General features: G+C 38.2%; 1 protein-coding gene across 4 annotated transcripts in view; it reads left to right on the top strand.

The window, feature by feature from the left end:
- uba1 (ubiquitin-like modifier activating enzyme 1) overlaps positions 1–11,808 on the top strand; it is a 62,868-nt gene that overhangs the window by 26,267 nt on the left and 24,793 nt on the right. For all 4 annotated transcript variants that reach the window (XM_051661404.1, XM_051661403.1, XM_051661405.1 and 1 more), the window contains 11 exons: positions 1,723–1,899; positions 2,323–2,430; positions 4,382–4,462; positions 4,754–4,906; positions 6,656–6,821; positions 7,439–7,635; positions 8,820–8,884; positions 9,584–9,779; positions 10,255–10,329; positions 10,432–10,621; positions 10,840–10,928. In XM_051661404.1, coding sequence (XP_051517364.1) covers positions 1,723–1,899; positions 2,323–2,430; positions 4,382–4,462; positions 4,754–4,906; positions 6,656–6,821; positions 7,439–7,635; positions 8,820–8,884; positions 9,584–9,779; positions 10,255–10,329; positions 10,432–10,621; positions 10,840–10,928 — 1,497 coding nt within the window. The remainder of the gene's footprint in view (positions 1–1,722; positions 1,900–2,322; positions 2,431–4,381; positions 4,463–4,753; positions 4,907–6,655; positions 6,822–7,438; positions 7,636–8,819; positions 8,885–9,583; positions 9,780–10,254; positions 10,330–10,431; positions 10,622–10,839; positions 10,929–11,808) is intronic.

The raw sequence follows: 11,808 nt of genomic DNA, 5'->3' as shown, positions 1-11,808 counted from the left end.
TTGCTCACTTCAAAAGCGGAATGATATGGCGCTACACGGATCAATTATCAACACGGCTCAATCACGGATAAAGCAGCATGAGTGCAGAGCAGGTGTGGTAATACGTGGACTGGTCTCAATCGCACAGACTATTTTAAATGCACTTGTAAACCAGTGAGCTGTGCGGTGGGGATGGCGAAATCCATTTAAATGTGGTGTATATATATAGACACCATAGTTGCTAATCATGGTAGTGACGAGCCATGCATGGTTTTACATAGTTACCATGGAGTTATTACAAATATCATTGTTAAAACTATGGATATTATGGAAGGACTATGGTACAAATTCATAATTATTATGGACCAAGCTATCAGTTTTCCAACTGTATAAAATGTGTTCTCTTGTAATGCTCTCTGATTGTAGGAAAATGTCAGTTGTTTTGTTTCCAAAAGATTACTGTAGTTTAATCAGTTGGAGCCTGATGAAAGGAATCTGTAAAGGAGACCCAATTTAGTCACACTGTCAGAATATTTAAATTTAGCCATATAAAAATTAGGTGTTTATTTTTTCCAAGGATGTTACTGTTGTTAATATCATAATTTTCATCTGCATCCCATCCTCAAAATCAATGCTGTACTGTCAAATGTGCATTTCAATGCACATATGTAATATTATTGGTAATTGCATGGGTGCTACCAAAGCATGTGCTGGTGCCACATTTTCAACGGGCCCTTTGAAGGCACACACAAACCCTGATGTGGCCCAGGGTTCTACAACTAGATAACAAGATAACAGCTTCTTCTGTTGTTATCTTGGCCTTTTAGTGAAATATTTTTATCTCTTGTACACCTGTATAAATGCTGAGTGACAATAAATTGAATCTTGAACTTACAACACTAGAGTTCTGTACCTTGTTTACATAAAGCGGTCAGGACATGCGACAGTAGCCTCAACTTGTAAGCTTGCTTTCATATCTTGTGTGTAGGTAGATCATGTAGGGTCTTTTTTTCAGATGTTTTTAACCGTTTGACCACATCTCCTATATTACCTTAATTTTCAAGTAGAACGTTACATTCAATAATACAAAATGTAGCTGGGTCTCATCTCTGAAGTCAGAAGTAAACAGGCACTGTAAATGCACCAGGTGTCTGTAGAAACGGAGCTATGAGAATATGAATAAAGAGCAGAGACTCATCTTGATTTATTAATATGACATGCTATGAATGTGAAAAATGACAATAGAAAAGCACAAATTACAGGCTTGTTTAAAAAGTTGTATTTCTCATTCTCTTGAACACTGTTAATGAATGCCACAAACCTTGCAAACAATTCCAGTGACTAGTTCTTCCTTTTTCAAGCGCTCATTCTAGCAGTCTGGGAGCTTGTAAGACAACATAGTTTACCTGCAGACTGAATAAAGCCTCACTCGCACCTTGACTTGAATCCTGATACTTTTGTAAAACCAGCCAGTCAGATTGTGATATTGAGAAGGCAAATTTTTGTGTGCAAAATGTATCAGATGGTCTGTGGGTATGCCATCTGTGGCTGAGACTAGGCAATTTTATACATAAGATTAACTGTTTAATGGAAATATCATGCCAAAAACCAGTACATAGGTCTGGTAATGAGAAAATGGTTTGGTGCTCACTGTATTCTGTTTAATTACATAAGATTTGCTGTGCTGTGGACATCAGGCTGAGTGATTCAGCATTGATCTCTTTCTCTCCCTCTGTGCTGCAGTCGGATGCAGATGAGCTTGTGACTCTGGCTGAAGAGGTGAACTCTGCACAGAACGGATCTGCCAAGCAGGAGCAGCTGGACCATGCACTTATCAAAAAGCTGTCCTGCGTGGCTGCTGGAGATCTGGCCCCTGTTAATGCCTTTATTGGTGGACTTGCTGCCCAGGAGGTTATGAAGGTAAAACTGACCTGAGCTCATCCCTGAGCTGCAGACACTCAGTTATTATAGTCATATAATATTTATTTTTTTCTTGACTTGTGTGTGTGTGTGTGTGTGTGTGTGTGTGTGTGTTCTTTTTCAATTTTCAGTTTATTTATTTTGAACTATTTTAGTGCTGCCAAAGGTATGCGTCAACTAGTATCATTTCAATATTTAATGGCATTCTTAAGGCTGTTTAGTGTTAACACTATCTAGTGGCATTTTAGTGTTTAATGAAGGTGGGTTGTAAAGGTTTTAAAACATATTTTCAGTTTTTCCAATCATGTTTTTTTTTACCTTCTTCATTTAACAAATGTTCTAATTTAGTTTTCATTAACTATTTTAACAATTATTTATTAACACTATTTTTTGTTTATTGCTTCTCTCTTTTCACACGTACAGGCTTGCACAGGGAAGTTTATGCCCATTATGCAGTGGCTGTATTTTGATGCTGTGGAGTGTTTACCTGAGGCTGAGGGAACTGTTCTTACAGAGGAAGAGTGTGCACCTGTGAGTTCCTCTAATCCAAAACACATGCATCTGTGTCTTCCAAGATATCTAAATATTCAGTACTGTATAAGCTACGTCCAAAATCGCAAAATGTCAGAGCACTTCTCAGCAAGTAAAAGTGTGTTCTTCAGGTGAGGAGTATGAATACATTCTGTACATACTTCATCCAGGAACATGGCTGTTGTTCCAGACCCAAATACATGACGTAATAACAAGAAAAATAATCTGCTCTGGTTGTTAAACAAATACCATTTAAGCACAATGAACAAGTTCTCTGCATTTTTTTTTTTTTTATCTACGCTGTCTTCTCGGCTCCCGTGAGATTACAGGATAGTAAAGTGTCCAGTCAATGCACATTTCTGAATCTCGACGGAAATAGGTTTTGTGAATACAGAGGATTCTCAAATACCGTATTTTCCATAAAAGTCGCACCTAAATATAAGTCGCATCTGGTCAAAGTTGCGTTGTTGAGAGAAACAAAACACAAGTCACATCTGTGTGCAAGTCACACTGACAGAGGTTGCATGCGGCAGACATTAAGACCCGGGAGCAGCTGCCCGACTTCCCTTCAGCTGCTCAAAATGACAAATCATGCTACGTGAAGGTAATCTCAGGATCTACTCGTCGTATCATGCAGTATTAGGACTTGTTTTAATTAGGAGCACCTGCTTTAAGTAATCATGCGTTTAATAAAAATAAAAAACCATGAAAAATAAGCCACATCTGTTTATGTAACTATGTTGTATACAGATAAACAGCTTTTAGTCTGTGAGTGAAACAGTATGCCTGTTGTGTCGTATTCATTCATTAAAGTTAGCGACAGTATCTAGATGTACACTCACTGAGCACATTATTAGGAACACTATGGTCCTAATAAAGTGCCCGACGTGGTCTTCTGCTGTTGTGGCCCTTCTGCCTCAAGGTTCGACGTGTTGTACATTCTGAAGTGCTATTCTGCTTACTACAATTGTACAGAGTTGTTATCTGAGTTACTGTAGCCTTTCTGTCAGCTCAAGCCAGTCTGGCCATTCTCATTGACCTCTCTAATTAACAAGGCATTTCCGTCCACAGAACTGTCGCTTACTGGATGTTTTTTGTTTTTGGCACCATTCTGAGTAAACTCTAGAGAATGTTGTGCTTAAAAAATCCCAGAATATCAGCAGTTACAGAAATACTCAACCAGCCCGTCTGGCACCAACAATCATGCTGTGGTCGAAATCATTGAGATCACATTTTTTCCCCATTCTAATGGTTGATGTGAACATTAACTGAAACTCCTGACCAGTATCTTAGTGATTTAATGCATTGCACTGCTGCCACACGATTGGCTGATTAGATAATCACATGAATAAGTAGGCGTACAGGTGTTTCTAATAAAGTGCTCAGTGAGTGTATCTGATATTTTCAACCATATTTGCTATGCACTAATTATCCAATTCACCGACGGAATGTTTTTACTATGAGTGTGATGAAACATTTTGTGGGCATGTGAGGAGTTGCCTTTGACAGTGGACTAGAGTTTGTTAGAACAATAATGTTATGATGGGTCATAATATTTAAACTGGTTGCATAAAGTACTGTAAAGGCAAAATACTTTGAATAGGCTACTTTGAAACGCTAATACCGTTTCTATGACCGTGTTTATCTGTTTGTGTCTAAGCATATTTATTTTGATGCAGTGTGTTTGAATGGCCGACATCAACGAATATATTATGTTAATAAGTCACTTCGGACTATAAGTCACTGTACCAATCAGATGATGGAAAAAAAACGCTACTATTATTCCGGAAAATATGGCAATACTACATTGTAATATTATTTTTACCTTAATGCATACTAGGGAAGTATGTATATTCGGTCACAGCTATAGTGTAGCTGATATCAAACTTTTTACTCAAAAGGATTATGGTTTTGATACAAAGATTAATTTATTCATTTTTTTTTTCTACAGACAAACTGTCGATATGATGGCCAGATTGCTGTCTTTGGGTCCAAGGTGCAGGAGCTGTTAGCCAAACAGCGGTATTTTCTGGCAAGTAACTGGCTGTTTATCAAAATGTGCGATAATTGCTCTGCACCATGCAACTATGCAATTTCACCAATTTTCCCTAAAGTTATATTGAGCCAATTGAACAAACTTGTTTTAAATCACAATAATCAGAGTTTATGTTACCAGTGTTAACACTGTTAACTGCTCCAACCACACTAATGGAATTGTAAGATGTCTGGTCTTATTAGTCCAGCCACTTGAATGGCACTTTTACCCTTTTAGTATCTCTGCTGTTAAACAATTTTTTTTAATTACTTAATTTTTTGTGTTCAGGTTGGTGCTGGAGCCATTGGCTGTGAGCTCCTGAAAAATTTTGCCATGATGGGCCTGGCCAGCGGTGATGGGGAAGTCATAGTCACTGACATGGACACCATAGAAAAGTCAAACCTCAATCGACAGTTCCTCTTCAGGCCCTGGGATGTCACGGTGAGAGTGCTTGACACGTTTTTAGACTGAAGAAATAGGTAGGGATGCCTGATATATTGGCACTGATATAAAAATGGCCGATAACCGGGAGATAAAAATTATCGCGCTGGTAATGGAATTACCGCCAATATTTTTGCCGATAATTTGTTACGGTTTATTTGCTTGCGGCTGCAAATCTCTGACTGCCTGCTGTGTTTTAACTTTAGGCAGAGACTTCCAAGCAACAATGCGCACACACACACAGCGTGTCTGTGTGAGTGAGTGCCAAGCTAATATTGCTCTGTGTGGATTATTTCAACATCTCTGCACTTTACGTTGTTTTGGGTCTGGTTTTAATTCGAGATCATCTGCTGTAAGTAACGACATGCAATTTCCCATATTCTGTTTGTTTCATGAGGCAATAAATGAAAATGTGACAACAAACTTGAATGTGTGTTACTTGGGGGCAGTCATTTTCACGTATTACTTAATGAAACAAAAACAGAATGTGGGAAATTGCACATCACACAGCATTGTGATTAAAACAAGCTTGTGAGTGAAATGAATACGCTTGTGTTTGATTATTGAGACTTTTCTAATGTTATGACTAATCAGTCTGTATGATGTTACCTATTCCCATTATGATTGTTGTTCACATTTAAGTTATACAGTGTAACTGTTACAGATGAGCGCTGTAACAGAGGTCTGCGAATGAGACGTGCATAAGCACACATACGTAACACACACAAACCACCACTGTACTCGCAGTCTGGCTGCTAGCATTAATAATACACCATGTATACAGAGATTAGGGTTTGCATTGTGTGTTTTGTTGTTTAATGTTCGTTACATGCAGTTTATAGCCTCATTTTGGATTAATGCATTATCACAGCTGTTAGAAGTTCATTATTCTCTGTTAGTGAATCATCAAGATTACCGTAAACACTCATATAAATGGGCACCATACAATTAATGCAAGTGTATTTATTTATTTCTCATTCAAATCAGTATTCATCTGTAATATTGGCACATTTCTGGTTCATGTTACATCTGCCAAACCTTGAATAGCAGCAAGTCCAAATTCCAAGATTTTAAATTACACATTTTTCATATGAGAAACTTTTAATGAATTAGCTAGCAGTTCATGGTTAAATAAACTGTTTTGTTTTTTTTTTTTTTTTTTTTAAATTATTGGTTATCGGTATCGGCCACAATGAACTTTGAATTATCGGTTATCAATAACAGCCCAGAAACTCCATATCAGTGCATCCCTAGAAATAGGAAGAACATTTGGATTTCTGGAGAGTGAAATTACTTTTGATTATTAGTGCCGTCTTTTTGCCTAAAATATAAAGCAAATTTTAAATTCAAGGTCTGATTTGATCCCACTGTAATTTTTGCCAATTTAAGGTTGTTAGGACACAACAGGGTTTTGTTGCAATATCACTGTGAAGCATGGATGTTCTCTTGGAACAACTTAAAGGGATAGTGTACCCCAAAATAAATGTTCTGTTATTGTTGACTCACCCTCATGTTGTTCCAAAATGTCTTTGCCAAATGACTTTTTTGCCACCATGGAACACAAAAGCAGATGTAAGGCAGAATGTTAGCCTCAGACACTTCACTTTCATGAAAACGAAGGAAAGATGTTGTACGGGTTTGGAACGACATGAGCGTGAGTAAAGGATTACTGGATTTTCATTTTTGGGTGAACTATCCCTTTATTAGTATGTCTCAGTCTGATGTTTGTGGTCCCTCTTTGTTGAGCAGAAGATGAAGAGTGAGACTGCCGCTGCAGCTGTGAAGCAGATGAACCCGTCCATCCGCATCACAGGCCATCAGAACCGTGTAGGGCCTGACACAGAGAAAGTCTATGATGACGACTTTTTTGAGACCCTAGATGGAGTGGCAAATGCTCTTGATAATGTAGATGCCCGTAAGTAAGATTATTTGAGAACACTACCATTTGAAATGTTTGGTCAAGCAGCATGAATGTAGAACTGCACTTTGACAGTTAAAGAGCAAGAATGTTACAAATTAAAATTGCACCCATCAAACAAGAGTAGCGCTGCCTCAGTGGGTCTGCCAACGTTGGTCTATATAAGTCTTAAGTCTCTGTAGAACAAAAATGGGCTTTTCCCAATCAGTGGGCGTTTTCAGACTGGGATGGGCGTTATTCAACTGCTTTAAATGATTTGCCTACTACATTGAGAATCCCTACTTTCATTGGATAGTTTAGAAACACCCATCCCGGTTTGAAAATGCCCACAGATTGGGAAACACTAATTACTGTTCCACAGAGATCTATACTTCATCTGTATAGCTTCCTCTTTAAAAAGTGTTGATTATAGTGTATTCTGAATGAGAAGTGTTTTTTTTAATGGTTTCGTTCAGAGATTTAGTTACATTTAATGGAAGGTACTTGAGGCAATGCATGTTTTACACAATTTAATCTCTTGTGTAGTTGTATGACTTTTCAAAAGGAAGAGGTCAAGATATCAGTCAAATAGCTGCTTGTGTGGAATGAAAGACTGACGTGGCATACTTTTCCAGGCATGTATATGGACCGGAGGTGTGTGTACTACCGTAAGCCATTGCTGGAGTCTGGTACTCTAGGCACCAAGGGGAATGTGCAGGTGGTCATCCCTTTCATCACAGAGTCATACAGCTCCAGCCAGGATCCACCAGAGAAGTCTATTCCAATTTGCACACTCAAAAACTTTCCAAACGCCATTGAACACACTCTCCAGGTAACAACCAATTTTCTATTGTACTTTGATTCTCTTGAATCATAACTAGGAGTGTTTTACACTGAGCCTTAAAAGGACAGTTTACCCTAAATTAATATTGTCTCATTTACTCACCCTCGAATCATTCTAAACCTATATGAGATGTTGGGCAGAATGTTAGACTTAGTCACCATTTACTTGTATTATATGGAAAAATAATGCCATTAAAGTGAAAGGTGACTGAGGCTAACATTCTGCCTAACATCTACTTTCGTGATCCATGGAAGAAAGAATATGGGTTTGGAATGACATGAGGGTGTGTTGATGACAGAATACATTTTTTTTGTGAACTTTGCATATTTTCACAGAGCACGTCCCACTAGAGGTCTTCACGGGTCCACCGTAACCCAAGGACACAAGACCCGACCCGGAACCCGTATGGGTTCGGATCCACGTTTTATATGGTCAGCCGGGTCCAGGTTGGGTCCCATTCTATTGCTGCGGGTCCCGGGTGTGTTTAACATTATGTCAATCCGAGAGTTAAGGCACACGATAGCAAATTAGCAATGCTAACGTTAGCAGCCGTGGCAATGAATGAGCAATCGTTATTATAGTTCAAAAGGGCAAACAGTCAAAGTTATCTTATGCGAGACACAAAAAAAATACAAAGCTGTTTCTAAACAAGTCGTGTTTGTCATCCGTCACCGTGACAGCAAGTGGACTTTTGAAGCTGAAATAATGAGTGGATTAGCTATGCTGTTTCAATCAGCAACAGCGGAATCGCAGAAAACCTGAATGTATTTTACCAACTTTTTTGGCAAGGAGGATGGATTATATGCGTCACGGCCAGGCACAGGGGAGAAGGCTACTAACGTTATATTAGGTAAGACACAAAGGTTTGTTTTCACAACTTGTAAATTAACTTGATAATATCAATCACCTGTGAAATCGGTGTCGATTGTGTCTGTGTCTCCCGGCCGGGTTCGGGTCCCAGCTTTCAAATAATAGACAGGTCCGGTCCGGCATTTCTTGGTTCTGCATGGGTACGTGTCCAATCTTTCAAATAGTAGATGGGTCCGGGAAGTACATATCTGGGTCTCTTTGGGTTGGGCATGAATGTTTGGACCCGTGAAGACCTCTACGTCCCACTGGCCTAACTTTGTCCACTTGTAGTTTTAATGTTTTTCTCACCATGTCTTTCACAGTGGGCTCGTGATGAGTTTGAGGGTCTCTTCAAACAGCCAGCTGAAAACGCCTTGCAGTATCTAACGTAAGTTCCTGTCACCTCTAAACCACCCACAGGATTTGCCACTACATTAGGGCCCTATGAATTCCATTTAATTTTTTTCTCAAATTCCATGTTTTCTGTTTTATTTTCTCTGAATTCTGGGTTTTAAATTTTAATGACATTTTATCATTAAAAAACTGTCTAATCAAATGAAAACAGAATAATTTTCAACATATCATTGCATTATTTTTATTAAATGAAGAGCTTCTTTACTGATCCTCGGACAATCCAAAACACAACATTTGAGGTTTATTTATTTATTTTGTCAAATACAGTGCTGAACAGTAGAGCATCACAGTATCAATGAAAGCAGAAAATAAAATCTTGCTGTTGATGCGGTTAGTTTATAAGCAGCTCACATTCACTTACTGTTAAAGCACCTAGCTCAACCATATAGCCGTGAATAAGACCGTAAAGGGTATTTGTGTAATTAAATCTTAAATCCTTTTATGGTTTAATCATCACACTAGGACATATCACAATTTTAATTTGATTAAATGTGCATTTATGCATTCATTTTATCCCAAATTTGTCCATTTCCACGACATTCCGCATTCTGTAGTTAATTCTGTTTTCATGACTGAATTCCGTGATTCTGTAAGTATTTTCTGCAACGCGGAAATCACAGGGCCCTAATTTAAATGCAAAACTGACTGTGTTAATGTTCTCATCCCTTGCTAGAGACCCAAAGTTCATGGAGCGCACTCTGAAGCTGCCTGGAGCTCAGCCTTTGGAGGTGCTTGAGGCAGTATACAAGAGCCTGGTGACAGATTTTCCTCACAGCTGGGAGGACTGTGTTGCTTGGGCCCGCAACCACTGGCAATGCCAATATAACAACAACATCCGTCAGCTATTACACAACTTCCCTCCAGACCAGGTGAACCCTGTCTGAACTGATCGTTACATCAGCTCTCTGTGGACTATTTTTCCTTAACATCAAATTTAAAGGATAGTTCACCCCCAAAAATGATCATTTACTTCCCCTCATGTTGTTCTTTCTTCCATGGAACAAAAAAGGAAATGTTAGGCAATTAGCCTCAGTCACCATTATCTTTTATTGTATGGGAAAAGATGATGTGAAAGTGAATGGATACCGAGACTAAAACATCTCAATTTGTGTTCCACCAAACCCAGTCATATAGGTTTAGGTTTAGAACAGCATGCAGTATGAGGTACAATGTGAGTAAATTATGACAGAATTTTCATTTTTGGGTGAACTATACCTTATGAACTTATAATTTGTTTAGAATACAATAGAATCTGATCTGCTATTCTAACAAGTATAATTTTTTTTTAATGAATCTAATGGGTCTTGCCTTGCCTTTTAATTGGGTTGTTCTCTTTCTACCTAGCTTACAAGCTCTGGGGCACAATTCTGGTCTGGTCCAAAAAGATGTCCTCATCCATTAGAATTCAGCACTAACAATGTGAGTATTCACTGTAAAAGAGTCAAATTAAACAGACTCTCTTCAAATTTTTCATTGTGGACAAAATAAAGACTTTGCTTATTCATTGTTCACATTCGACAGGATCTTCACATGGACTACGTTATGGCAGCTGCTAACTTATGCGCCCAGTCATATGGCCTGCAGGGCTCCACAGACCGCACAGCTCTGGCCAAGCTGTTGCAAAGTATTAAAGTGCCTGAGTTCACACCCAAGTCAGGTGTCAAAATCCACGTGTCTGATCAGGAGCTGCAGAGTGCCCATGCATCAGTCGGTAAGAGCAAAAGCAGTGCAGAACTTTTGATGGATGCATTTGATATGTGTTTGGACCATTGCAGAGTTGGTCTTATGTTTTGCAATAGTGCAGAGTGGTTTTAAACTGGAAAGTAATGCAAATTCAAGTTTTGTTTATTTTCTTCCTTTCTTGCATTGCTCATTCAATAATTGATGTATTTTTCTGGATGCAACTTGGTCAATTTGCTCTACTTTTAGATGACTCCAGGCTTGAAGAACTCAAGAAACTGTTGCCTGCCTTAGAAGCATCTTCTCAGTTCAAACTCTGTCCCATAGAATTTGAAAAGGTAAGACTTATTACTCTGTCCCATTTTCCAGGCCAATTTCTTTAACTCATTAGTTATAATAACTACGTTTCCATCCAAGGATTTTTTGGCGACAAAAGGTGTAGCACATCAAAAAGTTTACCGATATAGCTGATGGAAACGCAAATTATCGCTAAAAGTGTCAACATAATATTTTTCCGTTTAACTCTAACGCATAAACTCTGTCAATACTTCAAATGTTGTGAAAAACTGGTTTGGAAACACTTTGTCGAGAAAAGTGTCATTAACGCAAAAATATAGTGTCACATGACAGAATTTACCCCAATCATTAGCCTGTGTTAATCATGACAAGGTATACATCCTAGAAAGCCAATTTATTATACGTGAAACATTACTCGCACTGTTATGGACTGGTCTTAGCGGCATACTTGCACAGATACGATGCTGCAAACACATCTGCGTCATGACACTTCCATGAGTGCCAACACATATCTCTCATGCACCTGTCATTGACAACGGTAGCCATCCGTTTATTTATTAAAGTTGCTTTTCCACACATTCAAAATAATAGACGGCAGTCATGGAATTAGCCACAATACAAAAAACATATAATTTCTGTGCACAAAGATGTTTTAAATTCAAAATAAAAACAATACTAGGAGAAAAGCATCAGTGTGCTTTTCTGGAATACTAACGTAGTCCAATTCTGTAAAATTGTTTAGCTTACTTTTGAAAAAATCTTGGCAAAATTCCCTGTATTAAATTAATTACCAAACGAAAAATGCATTAAATTAAAAAAATAAATTGCCAAATAAAAAAATAATATTGTTAGGCCTATATACTTGTCTTTTCTTTACACAAACTTAAATTAGCCTCACGCTGTTCTGTAGATGATAAGTCA

This window comes from Myxocyprinus asiaticus, chromosome 29 (assembly GCF_019703515.2).
Source record: "Myxocyprinus asiaticus isolate MX2 ecotype Aquarium Trade chromosome 29, UBuf_Myxa_2, whole genome shotgun sequence".
Classification (NCBI taxonomy): Eukaryota; Metazoa; Chordata; class Actinopteri; order Cypriniformes; family Catostomidae; genus Myxocyprinus; species Myxocyprinus asiaticus.
Note: the sequence above shows the minus strand (reverse complement) of the source record. Positions and strands in the feature narration are given on the sequence as shown.